This window comes from Drosophila gunungcola, chromosome 3R, assembly GCF_025200985.1.
Source record: "Drosophila gunungcola strain Sukarami chromosome 3R, Dgunungcola_SK_2, whole genome shotgun sequence".
Classification (NCBI taxonomy): domain Eukaryota; kingdom Metazoa; phylum Arthropoda; class Insecta; order Diptera; family Drosophilidae; genus Drosophila; species Drosophila gunungcola.
Window position 1 is genome coordinate 1,131,335 of NC_069139.1, and position 15,082 is coordinate 1,146,416.

Consider the following 15,082-nt stretch of genomic DNA (forward strand, 5'->3'; position numbering starts at 1 on the left):
TCACCTCACCTACGGTCACACTCCACGCAACCTCTGCCAAAAAAACTACGCGAAAAATATGCCATAAAAAGCGAGATTCGATCGTGTTTATTTAGCTTTTGCGGGTAACAAAGTGCGCAGCAGCAGCGGGCCGATCGGTGCCCCACCCACAACCCACGCCCGCCGCCCAAGGACACATAGCAAACCGGCAGGAAGATGGCGGATCCGCTGAGTCTGCTGCGGCAGTACAACATAAACAAAAAGGAGATTGTCGAGCGCGACAGTCAGATAATCTTTGGCGAATTCTCCTGGCCGAAAAGCGTGAAGACCAACTATCTCAAATATGGGTGAGTATATGAAGCATATGGTATATGGACTGCAATATTAATAAATCCATTCCAGCTCCGGGAAGAAGGGCGCTCCACGTGAGTACTACACGCTGGAGTGCCTGCTGTACCTGCTCAAGAATGTGATGCTGCAGCACTCGGTGTATGTGCGCCAGTGTGCCGCCGAGGATATACCCGCCGTGAATCGTCCGGATCGTAAGGAACTCCTGGCTTACCTCAATGGCGAGACCCCGACCTGTGCCAGCATTGACAAGAGTGCGCCCCTGGAGATTCCCACCCAGGTGAAGCGGGCGGCCGAAGGCGAACCCTCCAGCGTGGAGGTGGCTGCCAAGAAGGCCCGCTTCGAGGAGACCCAGGTGCAGAAGGTGCGCGAGCAGCTGGCCGCCCGCTGGGATGTCAATCAGAAGGAGACCGCCGTCAACATGGACAACATCAAGTCGTTGTCCGAAACGATGTCCGTGGAGAAGATCGCGGCCATCAAGGCCAAGCGTTTGGCCAACAAGCGTACGACCATCAAGCGAACGGACAACGATGAGACCATGGGCACGGATTTGCGGGCCATCCTCGACTACGATGTGGACTCCACCAAGGACATCATTAGCCGCGAGCGGCAGTGGCGCACGCGCACCTCCATTCTGCAAAGCACGGGCAAAATCTTTGCCAAGAACATCTTCGCCATGCTGCAGGGCATCAAGGCGCGCGAGGAGGGACGCAATCGCCCCCAGGCTCCCAATCCCATCAAGATGCCGGAGCCGGCGAGAATAGCCAAGCCACAGCCGCAGCTGTCGCAGTACAATCGTTACGATCAGGAGCGTTTCAATCGTCAGAAGGAGGAGACCGAGGGCTTCAAGATCGACACGCTGGGCACGTACCACGGCATGTCGCTGAAATCCGTGACGGAGGGCTCACTGGCACAGCGCAAAGCGCAGGCAAACAATCTGGTTGTGCCGGGTGCAGCACCGAATTCGGGAATCCCCGGACCAATTGCCGGTCGTCCCAAGGAGCTGCTGCCCACGGCACAGGCCCGCCAGCTTCCTTCCTCCAATGGGCCATCGAAGCGACCCTCCCGAACTCCTATCATCATCATACCGTCTGCCAACACAAGCCTCATCACCATGCTCAACGTCAAGGACATTCTGCAGGAGCTGCGCTTCATGTCCACTGCCGAGAAAAAGCTGCAGGGCTGCCAACGCGAGAGCGAAGTGCTGCTACAGGTGCGTTTTTGCAAATCATTAGGATGGACTGCCCTTTAGTGTACCATCAGGTTTGCTACTGGCTTTGTAGTGGGTTTCACGTTAAGGTATAATTTTGTTAGAATCATGTGTTGTTCTTCAGTATTTCCATAAAAATGTATATTTCATTTTTCATTACTATAATAATACATTGGTATTTGTATTTGCGTTGTTATAGATTCAAAGACCACAACAGCACCTCCCATCAGGTGTGATTCTAGTTTTGCAATTGATTTTACATTAAAGTATAATTGAAACTATATCTTGTAAAATCGGATTTAAAGTTAACGCAAAATAGAGATCTCTTCATCAGGTGTTCTCCTGTTTGAGTTTAAAATTATACTAAAACTAGAACAATTGAAAATATAATTTTTTTTAAATCCAAGCAGAAAGATGTTGTTCTTCAGTCTTTACACAAAACTATATTCTTTCTTTTTATTAATATAGTAATATTATTTTAATTTGTACTAGCTTAATTGATTTTTTAGGAGAATAATTACACGTTTTAAGTTGTCCTAAAGTTCAAAGAGAAAAATATAACTTATTTGTCTTCCATATTTCTCCATAGCGCAAACGGAACAATCAGACTGTGTCTTACCGGGTGATAGATAATCCCATCAAGCTCTCGCAACAGGATTGGCAGCGGGTGGTGGCCGTCTTCGTAATGGGACCACAGTGGCAGTTCAAGGGCTGGCCCTGGGACGGCAATCCCGTCGAGATATTCTCAAAGAGTCAGTATCCATGTTGCCCCGCTTGAGTGATTTATTTATTTAGTTTCATTGTATACCCCACGGCAGTTTGCGCCTTTCACTTGTGCTTTAGCGAACTGAAATTGGACTCCAATGTGGAGCGCTGGTCTGTGACACTGCTGCGACTCTCGCAAAACAAGCGGCATCTGGATCGGGCTGTGCTTAGCAAATTCTGGGAAACTTTGGACAAGTGAGTGCCTTAGTACTATTAAGTGCTTACATATAAGATCTACATTAAACTTGTAACAAATGTTTGTTGGTTATGAATTCATGTAATCGGTTAAGATTTTTTAAAAACAAATTCGATCCATTTTATGGAATTAATCAGCAAAGAAGTTAATCTAAATTTGTATGCAAGCTATTATTGCAAAGCAGACATTGAATATATTTTATATGAAACCCAATACACAGGATCAAATTTATTTTTAGGTAAAAAATTCAATGGGTACATACCATATTTAATTTGCCTTTTTGAAATACAGTTTTGATCCGCTTTTTTAATCGTTTTAAATGTTTCTATAATTTTTCAGATATATGGCCAAGTACAAGCCCGATTTGCGGTTTTAACCTTTACCGTATCCTTTTAACCTTCTGCTGAAGAATCTTTATTGCAATGATGACACCTGCACAGTCTCACAAAACCACTCCGAATTAGTTACCATTATTCTATGCGATCTACATCTTATACGCAATGAAGACCGAAGACCAACCCGTATGTGGGTCATCTGGCCCGTCCAAGTTCCCCATTTAGCCTGCAGTAATAGACCCGCGTGCAGTTAGAGGATAAGCTAAACAGTTTGTTGTTCGACTTGTACAATGTAAACTATAAAACAAACGGATCCGAAACCAAGTAATTTGTATTCTTAGTGATAATAAAAAGTTACAAGCCATTTTGTTTCGGTTATGAAACCATGAGGTTGACATAATTGGCATTTATTTGGCTGCAATTCTACTTAAGCTATTTGAACAATGGAAAGAGTGGAAATTAGAGAATAACTTTTAAATTTTTCCGACGATAAGGTTGCTTACCCCATTTCATGCTCCCACCAAAGCCATAAAACCAACTTAATCGAAGTTAGATTCCATTATCTTTGTTTATATTGCGAAATAATTGTATGTGTAGCGTACAATCGTTATGTTTAGCGTTTTGTCAGTAGAACTACTCTATAGGTTAGCGGATTAAATAAAAATACTATTTCTCGGCCAGCGAAGATTTGACAAGGACATCTTCAGGAGGACTTGCGTTCGCAGAACTGTTTCTTTGCCGCCTTCAGGGTGTTGTGCATTAGCATGGCCACCGTCATGGGACCAACGCCGCCAGGCACTGGTGTGATGTGTCCTGCGACCTGGCGTACTTCTGAAAAAATATAAAGGATAAGAGGATTAGAGATTTATCTTACAAGTTTACAAAAAAATACGGTTATACCGCCAGTTGCAGCTTTTTTTAATATTTTTTTTTTATGAAAACTGCTAAACTGTTTTAAGCGATTAATATAGTATCCAAAAGAAATTATGAATGTTAAATACATTTCAATAATTTTTTTTATCAAAAAATACTGTATAAATTTGTTTAAAAAAATCTCTAAATTCTGTTTTGCGCTGACCAAAATTTAAGTGAACTGTATACTATAAACCAAAAATTGTTTCTTAATCTATAGAGCTAAGTAGCTTAATCTATTGTCTATTTGTCGCTATTTTGTTTATTTAAAAAAAATCCATATTTATCGGAACAAAAAGACAACCAAGTAATCCTCTCAAATTTTAGAAGGTTTGTCTTATTAGTTTGCAAGTTATTTGATCACCCATAAATGCGATTTCGCGAAAAACGTGATAAAGGTTTTAAGTTAATTTAATGTAATATCTTTGTTAATTTTGTGTGTTTTGACTTTAAATTAAGGACGTATTATTAGATAGTTATACTTCCTTTAATTCATATTTGAGAACAAGTAAGTACACTCACCTTCGAAATCCACATCTCCGACCAACTTGAATTTGCCGGTCTTCTCGTCCTTGATGCGATTGATGCCCACGTCGATGACACAGGCTCCGGGCTTGACCATGTCCTTGGTGATTAGACCGGGCTTGCCCACGGCCACCACAATGATGTCAGCCTGGCGGCAGTAGCGAGCCAGCTCCTTGGGCGGCGTGTACCTGTGGCAGATGGTCACCGTGGCGTCCAGAGCCTGGGTGGCATACTTTCCATCCGCGTGCAGCAGGATGGCCATTGGCAAACTGACGTTCTTGGAGCGACCAACCACCACGGCATTGCGTCCACGGGTTTCGATGTTGAGGTGCTCCAGCAATAGCTTGACGCCCAATGGTGTGGCCGGAACAATGCCATCCATGTCCAGGGCCAATCTGCCGATATTCAGCTCGTTGAAGCCATCCACATCCTTGTTCACGTCCACTGCATTGCAGATGGTGCGTTCGTTGATGTGCTCCGGCACTGGCAGTTGCACCAGCACACCCGTAACCCGCTGATCCTGGTTCAGCTCGGCAATCACCTGGAGGAGCTCCTCCTGCGTGGTGGACTCGGGCAACACCTTTGTCTCACTGGAGATTCCCACCTCACGGCAGGCGGTCATCTTGTTCTGCACGTACTTCTCGCTGGCCGGATCCTTGCCCACAATCACGGCCGTGAGATGGGGCACCGGATGGCCAGCGGCCACTAACTCCTTCAGCTCGCTGGCCAGCTGGCGGCGGGTGTTTGCGGCGATGCTTTTGCCATCGATGATTTGAGCCATGTTGCTGGAATAGAAACCAAACGAAAACATATTATTTGGTATTCAGATATTAAATATATGTCGTTTGAAATACATAGTTAAAATTAAAATGAAAATGGTATATACATATATAAAGTGCATATTTAATTGTATTAAACTTGTTTTTAGAGATGTTCTTAAAAGATTATCAGGATTTTATTGAAAATAAAAGTAGGTTATAAATACATATATAGCAGCGTAATTAATAAGTTTGTTGTCTTTAAACCTTAATATTATCCCTACAAAAATTAAAAATATTATAAAAACAATTTAAAAATGTGTAGCGCCTAATTAATTATGTCCCTTAAAAGTAAGTTTTTAACGTTTACAGAATCATCAAAGGCATAATTACACACGAGGAATAGTTACACAGATATAATAAACTTCATTTGTTGCAAGATACAAAATGGTTTAAATAGGTATTTAATTTTAAAAAAATGTTTGAAAGTCAATTCAATGTATATTTAAGTCCCTAAAAAGTGAGCTTTTAAATTTCTATAGATTACAACCTTATAAACCTATGTATGTATTACTTTATAAAACGTCAAGTCGTATGATATAAAACAGTTTCGGAATCCAAAATAGTAAATTTTTTTAAATGTCTTTGGTGAGAAACCTTATCTAAAGAACAGTGTACAAAGGTATATAGTATTTTAAGAACTACATCATACATATATCTCTACAAATATTATTTTGTCGAAAATGTATTTTTTACGATACTCCCGAATCTAGTCAGCAAGGTCATAAAAAGAGAATGTCGCCAAGAGATAAGGCCCGGCTGCGAAAATCCCCGCCTGTCAATGCGGTTGCGCTGCAGTAGTTCCCCCAGATCGCATATGTATGTGTATCGTGTGATTCACCCACTTGTTTACCAAAAGAGAAGTGCGGGCGGGAATGAACAAATTTTCCTAGTGATTCCCCGTTCTCAGAATGTACTTTTCGATGGGTGCGTTGTATATTATTATCGGTTAAGAGAAAAGCATATATATTCATGACCTCATCCATTCTGGGAAACAATTTAACACGCACTCGAAAAACACTCAAATGGCTAAATTACCTTAAATTATTCAAATTATCTATATTTTGGAAATAATTACCTTAATTATAGGACATTTTAGCTAACTTTGTCACTTGTTAGGCCAACCTTTTTAAAATGTAGGTCATTTTGTATACATTTAAAGTTAAATTTTGTTTTTGAGTATAAAAGTATTATAATTTTCAAATTCAATAAAATAGAACCGCTAATATAATGACACACAGAAAAAACCATATGTAAAATTGTTAATTTTGTTTTTAAGAAGATAAAAATACCTACATATTTGTGTGTTTTATTCTGTGTGTTGGTACTAGTTTCAACGAAATGTAACATTATAAAATTCCACGAAATTTAAAACAAATATTTAGCCATAAATCAGTGGCGCAATTTTAAGAATAATGTATAGTTATAAAACTAAGGTACTTTATTGATCAACATGTTCAATACAAAATCAAGTTGTTTCTGTTTTGAGAGGGGATTGCGTTTGGGATGTACATGGAAGGAAGAGGAGTAACCTAAGACCTAATGTAAATCTCGATCTAGAAGTGCGTAGGCCTTTGCATCGATTGTCTCAAGGGCGCGGGCAAATGCTGCAAACTCCTCACTGGCGCCGTTTTCCAGGATGTGATCTAATAGACCATCGGCATTCAGCCAGAGAAAGATGAACTGCTCCAGATTGGCTTGGCGGGCCACCTGCTTCCATTTGGCCAGACTGGGATCTGGCCCACGTCCCAGTGGTTCATTGAGCAGCGCACTGAGTTCGTCGTACAGCGATTTGTTCCTGAGCAGCAGCTGCAGTTTGTGCCGCGGAACAGGCTCCATTTCGGCATCTTCACTGGTCGCCGCCACTGATTCCCGTTCTCGTCGACCGCTGCTCAAGTCCAATTCCTCGGGATCCTCGTCTTCTGTTTTGATTTCCATCTCCTCGGACTTGATCTCAAGCTGCCCAGCGTCGCTGCTCTCGTCCGAGGATGAGTCTATCTCCTCCTTGACCTTTCGCGGAATCCAGGTCATGGCGCATCCATCACTCTTTTCCGGATACACCTTCTCCAGCAGCTGAACCACCCGCTCGTTTGCCTTGTGCCTGGCCAACTCCAGTGGCGTATAACCTGCGGCATTTCGGGCCTGCAGAATGTCGGTGAGGTTTTGATTCTGAGCATCCAAAATGAGCACGAGTAGCTCCACACTTTGCTCGAGCACAGCCATGTGCAGGGCATTGTTTCCGTCCATTGTGTTGGCCACGCTAATCGAACTCCGGTCATGACTGATCAGTTTCTTGGCCACATCGTACCGGTTCTGCCGGATGGCCATATGCAATGGCGTGAGCCCATCGTCGTTCTTCAGCGAGAGATCCAATTGCATCATGGTGGGCTGTCCCTTCAGGAAGCTCTCCACGCAGTTTATGTGCTCCTCCTTGACGGCCAAATGCAGGGGCGTGTTGCCCGCGTGATTCTGCTGATTGGGGCTAACCTCTAGGCCCATCAAGGGACGTATGTAGTGCGGTCGATCGTGCTGACAGGCCACATGCAACGCACTGTCTCCATCCGCATTCAAAGCACTACTGGCCAGCTCGCTCAATTTAAAGTGATTCATCACCTGTATCGTCCTGATGGCCAACTTCAGGTTGTCCTTTTTGTAGCTAATCACCTCGTGCAGCAACGTATCATTGTTGACGTTCTTCAAAGCGTGATCTGTGAATAGTTCTTCGACTCGGCGGCGCGAGGTCTCGGCCCCCATCGTTGTTCGTTGTTCGAAGATCTTGAATATAGCACTCAGGTACTGAAGGGTGAGGCTTCGACCCGACGACGACGACGGCATCACTTCGGAACGCCCGTGGCCATCCGCCTGCAGCTCGCCCATGTCCAGATTGCAGATCTTCTCCAGCTCATCTGAGTTGTGCTCTATAAGCTTGCGGAAGTTTTCCGAGTTGATCAAATCATTCAGATGCATTTCGCGACCAAACTCCTGACTGATTGTCTGATCGTGGTGCGAAAAGTTTGGCAATCCATTGGGTGGCTGCGCCAAGGCCAATATTTTGGGAAGATCCTGGGAATTATTGGAGCTAGGATTGCCGGAACTGCTGCTGTTGGCCGAGGAGCAGGTGCGTCGGCGTTTCCTCGACACGATCGCATCGCGCGGCTTGTAGCGGAAGGGCAGCGACGGATAGGATCGCTCGTCGTCGGAGGGACGTATCAGTTCAATGGAAACGCCCACCTCGCGGTCCACATCCTTGTCTTTGTACGGAGGCGTCTGGCACACAATGGCATACTGGTGGTGGACATCCGATTCCCGGAACTTGGCAAAGGCCTCCCACACGGTCTCGCCATCCTCGTCCTCCTCGAAGAATCGCACCTTAATGTTCTTCTTGCTGACCTTCTCCACCAGCAATATAAGCTCATCGTTGCCCATTACTCCGCCCGTGGGCTTGCTCAGCCGCACGATTTTCAGGTCTCCGGTTTGCGCCGACTTCCGGTTGTTGATCGCATTACTGTACACGGGCGGAGCAATGGGAACCCATGTGCCGTTGTCCTCGATCTTGAAGGCCTCGAAGCAGAGACGCACCTAAAAATGGCGGGAGATTGGTTAATAAACTGATAATTGGAGTAAGTAAGGTAACCAAGTTAGTTTCTTTCTTTTCAGTGAGTGAATAATGTTTGTCTTGCTAAGTTGGCGCAATTTCTAAGTAATTCTAAGTATTCTTAGTAAAGAAACGTTTTAAAATTGTTGATTTATGTATAAATTATAATTAATTAATCAACTATGTACCAGACTACTCGACAAAAGCGTTTCAAAAGGTTTCAAATGTATTGTAAATTACTAAACTGTTTTTTAGGATCTCTGTTTTCGGTAAGGTTATTATTATATTTGTATTCCCAAGTTGGTTCAATTTATGAATAATTACTTATTTTTTACGTTACTAATAAATGAACATGTAACCAACAACAAGTTATCAATTATTGTACTAAAAAGTTAAATAAGTGGCAAATAAAACTAGTACCTGAATAAATTAAACAGACTTAAGTAAGCAGTTTAACAAGTGAGTAACGAATGCTAAGATATTCAGACAGTAAGCTAAACTCTCATTGGGAAAGCGCCAAACTTTATATTCCACTCACTTAAGTGAGAAACTCAGCTCGTTTTGAAGAAGAACCCACCTGGTTAAGATTCATATCCTTGGCCTCACGCTCCGTCTCCTGGTGCAGCTCCTGCATCTGTTTGGTGGACAACTCGCGACGGTTCATCTGGAAGACCAGGCGATCCTGCTTCTTCTTGCAGAGCTCCTCGAAGATGTACTTCTTGGCGGTGTGTATGATGCCCATGTTGATGAACTGGGCCACATAGCCCCGATCCTTGGACACGTGCAGATCGTGGGGATCACAGACATCCCGTTCGTCCTTGCGCACCACCAACTGATGGGAATGGGGGCTGTCCAGATTGGTTTGGAACAGGCTGCAACGGATGACAGCGGGTCCGTCGTAGTTATAAAGGGTGACCTCCGGGAAGGTTTTGGGCGTCCTTTTGGAGTTGGCCCCGTTCAGGGATCCATGTGTTCCATGCATTTCGCTCTTGTAGCGAAACCGGAACTTCTCCACCGGTTGCTCCACGATTCTCAGCTGCGGCACGTGTTTGCTATCGCCGCCAGCCGCCAGTCCGTTTTGGTGGTATCCAAAGAGCTGGCCGCCAGGAGCGGGAGGCACTGCAGCGGGCACATAGTACTGATGATCCATGTACATGTTGCCAAACCCTTGGGCATTCGCAACTCCAGCGGAATTTATCAAATTGCTGGCGTCCAATTGTTGGCTCAACAGCTGATGCTGGTATGGTGAGTTTGGCAGCGCCAGCGGCTGTGGTGAGTTGCCGGCTGGCAAGTTGAGATTGGCAAAATCCGTTTGAAGGGCCATCGTTTCGGGGGAGTGGGCGGGCGACAAGGATTGGGTGGTGGAGGTGGGGGAGTTGCCACTACTGTAGCCACTTGTGCTGGATGCATCGTTCATGAAAAGCACATTTTTGCCCTTGTCCAAATCGTAGTATTGATTCATGATCGTCGTTGTTTCTCTATCAAGCCAATATATTTCCTGTTTATTGCGTCGTTATAATTCCAAAAACTGAACCGCTGACTTTGCCGAGCGAAACACTAATGATCGAAGCGCGCTGCTCCGATCGACTATTCGTTTTTGGGTACTTCCCCGATGTCGCGGCGAATGGGAAATTATCTGCTGCGGCCACGTCGCGATGACTCACGGGTTTTTTAGGCGCGACAATCCGTGTGATTTTTTTGCCTGCTATACTATATGGAGAATATATATTCGCGGTTCTTGTTTACACAGCGAAATCACACTCTATATTCGCGCACACAGATAGTAATTCTGGCATGCTCCGATACATATTCATATGTAACACATATGTACATATATGGAATGGCAGCGCAGCGGATCGCTAACTTTAATGCGCCACTGCTGGAACGAAAATGAGCGCAGGCCCTGCACGAAATCAAGTAATAACGCTCGCCAGCAAAACGCTCACGAGCTGATAACAGGTTTAAGCTGTCCGCGGCGAGCTTTCGGGACAGCTTTTCACACGGCAAGTACTATTCACGTAATTAATTTGAATACCTTAATTCAACACACCCCACGCACACAAGTGTATAATTCATAAGAAAAGCGACTTGCCAGAGTTGTCACCGAAATTGGATTGGGTGGCAACGCCCCAATCAGCTGTTTTGAGATCTAAAGGTGAGCGCGTGATGAAGTTTTTATTTAAATCCTTCGTGACTTTTTATTCTTAAAAGCACAAAAATAATATATTTTTCTTGGTAGGTTTTGTTAAAAATAAACTCTGCTTATGCTTAAAACAACTTTTGTTGCAGAATCTATTGGAATAGTAATATTTTTTACGAATAAAATACAAAATATATAAATAACGAAAATAAACTGAGCAAATTTTTAAAATAATTATGTGGGATTCTTAAATCTAGTAAATCACGACAGGAATAAAGTTATTGGGTAAATCAAAATAGGGGTATTTTGCAAAACATATTTAAGTCACGCACGCATCTCCAACGCACGCTTTGTTTTTCTTTCGTTTACTTTTATATCACGTTTAATTTCCGAACGGGTTGAATTTACTTTTTTATAAACGTATGTACGCACCTGGAGAATGACTTGCCGGAATAATTCCGGGAAACTACATTTGCAATAGATCCTAAAGATCTTCGCAGCATTATGGAAAAATTTTTATCAACACAGAACTGCTTTATCCAAAAAACACTTGTGCGGAATAATAGAAAAACGAGGCATGCGCTGTATTGCGATTTAATTTCCTTTGCCACTGGACACACACACAGATACAGATAAAGCCGACCTGTTGCTAGGCTGCAATTTGTATAAATTAATATATTTTTAACTTCGTTGCACTTTTTCGAACTTGACCCCTTTCACTTCGCGTTGTTCTATTCCTCTTCCTCTTGTTGCCATGCCCAGGTATCTGTGTGTGTGTGTGTGTGTGTGCCTGTGTATGTCTCAGCTTATCAATCGTCGTTTTGTTTATTTTGATAATAAATTAGCAACGAAAAACATAAACAAATCGGGGTCCTGACTTTTGAAGCTTCTGTCTAGGGCTAGAATTACTAATAGACAGGCCATCAAAATTGTGCTATAATCAGCTATTTTTTTAAGATCGAGGAAAACTCGTTTTTGTGACTTGATTAGAAATAAACGTGTCTACAGAATGCCTATTAAAAGTTCTTTAGTGGAAAATTTTGATTTTCTTCGGTTTAATTTAGACTATTTTTCACATGTGTTTACCTTTCCTTGTCTCTCTTGGAATTTTCCCTGCTGGAAAATTCGAACTGCACTGTTTGCCGGATACTAATCGACTGTATAGAACCGATCTTTTTTAAGTCCCCGCACGTGTTGCTCCCAAACCCACGGATTCTTCGTAGTTTTTTTTGGATAAAAGCTTTTGCGTGAGCGAGAGAGCGCGACTTAGAAATTTCAGCTGTATCGCGAGGAAGCTTATAAACAGTTACCGGAAAAAGTATACATCAAGAAGCCAAGATCAAGAAAATCGGTATTTTAACCGTTACGAATATCGGTAAATTTTTAAATTTCACCTTATGGTGAAAAAATATACAAATTTCATTAGCCCTTTCGAACAAACGTTTTTATAATTTATATTATCGGCTTAGGATCTTGCCTATTGAAAGCCTCTTTCGAATATTTGTTGAGTCAATCTGCGACACGAGTTATTTTCCAACAGTTTTTTTTTTCACGAGACGGATGACGAAATCTGATTTCCGATTACTGCACTCGGAGATTGAAAGATGACATGAGGTTCCTTTAGCCGATGACGTCAAATTGCTCCCCAGGGGGCCACATATACTCCATAACCCATCGTCTCCCACTGATAAGCCTTTATATGCAACCAACTGACCGTCTATGCCATGAGTTATAGAACTGATGCTCGATCGCCTGGTAACTGGCGATCTCTGTTTTTAGTCGGAGGAAAAACAATGCAAGCGTCATTAAAAATGTTATTCGCGGACGAAGATTGCGCCTGTTTTGGGTTGAAAAACATGTTATTTTCGAAAAGAGATCGCCGATAAGCCAAGGAAAGTGCGAGTGGCTGTGAATGCCCAATGGGAGCGTTGAATCACAAGTAGCACCATTTATTTAAGAGTGGAATTTTTTACTACAAAATGTTATTGAATTGGTTTCTATATGGAGCAAAATAAAATCTTGCGTTATTAGAACTTTCCGTTGAAAATTTGTGTTTGCTTAACTTAAAATATGTTTTAGAAATGTTGTCCTAGCTATTTAAAATATGGCTGAAATTTATGGCAAATTTCGAAAAATGAATTTTCTTACACGTGAACTTTTAAACTTAGAAAAAAAGTTAGAAGGATATACATTATCCATAATTTTTCAATTTTATTTATTTAGTAGGGTTTAATGTTAATATTAAATCGTATGCAATCCACATTTCAATATTGCTTTGCTTTTATTAATTTTCTCAATAACATTTTTTTTTTATATTTATATATTTAGCAGCTTCAGCTACTTGTATTAATAGGCAGTAGCGATATTTATTAAATATGTTTTTTACTCAAACTCAAACTCACCTTGTGAATCTCATTTTCAGGGAGTTGTAATATTTCTTGTAATCAATTTATATTGGTATAACTTTTTAATTGGAGCGAATGCTTTGCACTGATATACTTTTAAGATTGTGAAATGTTTTTAAATATATATATTTTTGTTAACGATTTGTTATTTATGCACTTGCTTTAAGACTTGTCGCGTTTGAATATTTAAAAGCAGCGGTCTGCCGCCCTTTTTATGCACGAAAATACAGTGGATTTTTTAGTGGAATCGAGGTTAATACCAGTGGCGGCGCATTTTTTCGGTATTTCTTGGCGCACGCTGCCTGGCCACACTGAAGAAAAGGAAAACAAGTCGCAGAATCACGATATACCATTGCAATTTACACACAATCCCTTGCATTTGCATCCCCGATGCCCACAAACTGGCGATGAAGCCCCAGACCAAGCGAAAGTCCTTCCCCTTCAATGCGCCCCCACCGGGCGGAATCATGGAGTTCGGGTTCGGGAGCTGCAGCAGCAACTTCAATGCGGAGAACGACCTGGTAAAGTGGCAGCACAAGCGTAAATCGGAGCAGCAGGCGACGGCAGTACTGTGAGTGCTATATCCCCCTAAAAAGAAATATTCGTAATAATAATCTGGTTACTGCGCTCACATTTTAGACCTCCCAAAATGCTTATAACCGAGGAGCGGATTACTCAGCACTTCAGCGGACTGTCGTTGGATCCGAAGATCAATGTGGCCTCCTCCGCCGTCGGCGGCAGCAACAACAACAGCGTGGCGAGCAGCGTTACCGGCGGACTGGCCACGGATGACATACCGTCCACCAGCACCGGCAAGACCCATCATCATCCCAATCCCGCCTACCAAATGGCGGCCATGGAACTGGAGCAAAAGCTGCGCAACGCCAATCGCATTGTGATCTGCGATGGCCTAAAGGGATCGCCGGGATCGGGTCCCGGAGCAGCACCCCCAGTGATCCCTCCCGAATGGCTAATGAAAGCCATACCACGTCCCTGCACCGCCTTGGTGCCCTGGCAACCATCACCGCTACAGATCCCAATGCCCAATGGTCCCAAGATTGTGGCCCAACCTCAAATTATGGCACCGCCCATGGTTGGAGCTCCGCCAGCTGTCCAGGAACTGGACGACTATGACGACGATCTGGAGTTCTTTGAGAACAACAACACGTGCAGTGTGAACCTTAACAAGTCTGAGCAGGAGCACATGGACGAGGACCTGTAGCCCATAGCCATATATAAACCTAAAGCATAAGCATAAAAATGTAGAATTGCATGTCCGTATTTGTAAGAACACAAAATTGATAGCATGCAAGAATACTCCCTCTCCTTATTTTGTATTACTATTGAAAATAGATAGATGTATGTGATCAAACCCGATTTGGCCGACTGGAATGTTCGTTAATAACAGCAAGAGGGCCAACTGCAGACGTGAAAATCTGCCGCTAAGAAAAAACTAATTTGTTATTACTTTTTATTTCAATTTGTAAACGGATTAAAGTGTATTGAAATGTTTTGAGAAGAGGGGATAGATGGAGTTTACCAAGTCAGAAAAGCTGAATCTACAATATTAACAATAAGTGATAATATTTTATTTTGTGTATTAACTTGCTAATAGGTAGTTTTACCTGGCACCAATATATACTTGCTTGCTATGAAATTAAAGAATGAAGGCTTTTTATTAAAAAAACCTATATGTTCCAAAAAAAATAGTTGCCAGGGTGGGGATTTTATTTCCAAGGATTTTGTATGAAACTAAATCCTTCAAAGGAATTCAAATGAAAATGATATATTTTAAAGCTTTAAGTTAAAAATATTTAAGACGTTCAACGATTTGTTTAAAACGTATTTTCATAA

General features: G+C 42.6%; 4 protein-coding genes across 6 annotated transcripts; 2 read left to right on the forward strand and 2 right to left on the reverse strand.

The window, feature by feature from the left end:
• The first annotated feature begins 1 nt into the window (after position 1).
• Positions 2-3,216, forward strand: LOC128252652 (parafibromin). Its single transcript, XM_052980549.1, has 5 exons — positions 2-326; positions 382-1,540; positions 2,127-2,289; positions 2,356-2,497; positions 2,838-3,216. The coding sequence occupies exons 1-5, from the start codon at positions 196-198 to the stop codon at positions 2,872-2,874; spliced, it is 1,632 nt and encodes a 543-aa protein (XP_052836509.1). The 5' UTR covers positions 2-195; the 3' UTR covers positions 2,875-3,216.
• A 166-nt stretch (positions 3,217-3,382) lies between these two features.
• Positions 3,383-13,397, reverse strand: LOC128252653 (bifunctional methylenetetrahydrofolate dehydrogenase/cyclohydrolase, mitochondrial). Of its 3 annotated transcripts, none has more exons than XM_052980551.1 (3): positions 13,226-13,397; positions 4,268-5,055; positions 3,383-3,664 (listed from the first exon to the last, which is right to left on the reverse strand). In XM_052980551.1, exons 1-3 carry the CDS (start codon positions 13,237-13,239, stop codon positions 3,537-3,539), a joined length of 930 nt encoding a protein of 309 aa, XP_052836511.1. In that variant the 5' UTR covers positions 13,240-13,397; the 3' UTR covers positions 3,383-3,536. The 3 variants fall into 3 exon arrangements, with proteins under 3 accessions (XP_052836511.1, XP_052836512.1, XP_052836510.1); XM_052980552.1 differs by lacking the exon at positions 13,226-13,397 and adding an exon at positions 11,910-12,262; XM_052980550.1 differs by lacking the exon at positions 13,226-13,397 and adding an exon at positions 11,256-11,807.
• On the reverse strand, positions 6,507-10,889 carry LOC128252651 (nuclear factor NF-kappa-B p110 subunit). Its single transcript, XM_052980548.1, has 2 exons — positions 9,261-10,889; positions 6,507-8,667 (listed from the first exon to the last, which is right to left on the reverse strand). The coding sequence occupies exons 1-2, from the start codon at positions 10,143-10,145 to the stop codon at positions 6,628-6,630; spliced, it is 2,925 nt and encodes a 974-aa protein (XP_052836508.1). The 5' UTR covers positions 10,146-10,889; the 3' UTR covers positions 6,507-6,627.
• A 106-nt stretch (positions 13,398-13,503) lies between the features above and the next one.
• On the forward strand, positions 13,504-14,914 carry LOC128252655 (uncharacterized). The gene is made up of 2 exons (XM_052980553.1): positions 13,504-13,799; positions 13,868-14,914. Exons 1-2 carry the CDS (start codon positions 13,636-13,638, stop codon positions 14,448-14,450), a joined length of 747 nt encoding a protein of 248 aa, XP_052836513.1. The 5' UTR covers positions 13,504-13,635; the 3' UTR covers positions 14,451-14,914.
• The last annotated feature ends 168 nt before the right edge of the window (positions 14,915-15,082 follow it).

Coding starts and splice junctions, on each gene's coding strand:
- LOC128252652 (XM_052980549.1), top strand. CDS start 196: ATGGCGGATCCGCTGAGTCTGCTGCGGCAGTACAACATAAACAAAAAG. Junction 327..381: donor ACCAACTATCTCAAATATGG/GTGAGTATATGA, acceptor AATCCATTCCAG/CTCCGGGAAGAAGGGCGCTC. Junction 2,290..2,355: donor CGTCGAGATATTCTCAAAGA/GTCAGTATCCAT, acceptor ACCCCACGGCAG/TTTGCGCCTTTCACTTGTGC.
- LOC128252651 (XM_052980548.1), bottom strand. CDS start 10,145: ATGAATCAATACTACGATTTGGACAAGGGCAAAAATGTGCTTTTCATG. Junction 8,668..9,260: donor AGGATATGAATCTTAACCAG/GTGGGTTCTTCT, acceptor CGCCATTTTTAG/GTGCGTCTCTGCTTCGAGGC.
- LOC128252653 (XM_052980550.1), bottom strand. CDS start 11,326: ATGCTGCGAAGATCTTTAGGATCTATTGCAAATGTAGTTTCCCGGAAT. Junction 5,056..11,255: donor TCCGGCAAGTCATTCTCCAG/GTGCGTACATAC, acceptor TTTCTATTCCAG/CAACATGGCTCAAATCATCG. Junction 3,665..4,267: donor CGGAGATGTGGATTTCGAAG/GTGAGTGTACTT, acceptor ATATTTTTTCAG/AAGTACGCCAGGTCGCAGGA.
- LOC128252655 (XM_052980553.1), top strand. CDS start 13,636: ATGAAGCCCCAGACCAAGCGAAAGTCCTTCCCCTTCAATGCGCCCCCA. Junction 13,800..13,867: donor CAGCAGGCGACGGCAGTACT/GTGAGTGCTATA, acceptor CTCACATTTTAG/ACCTCCCAAAATGCTTATAA.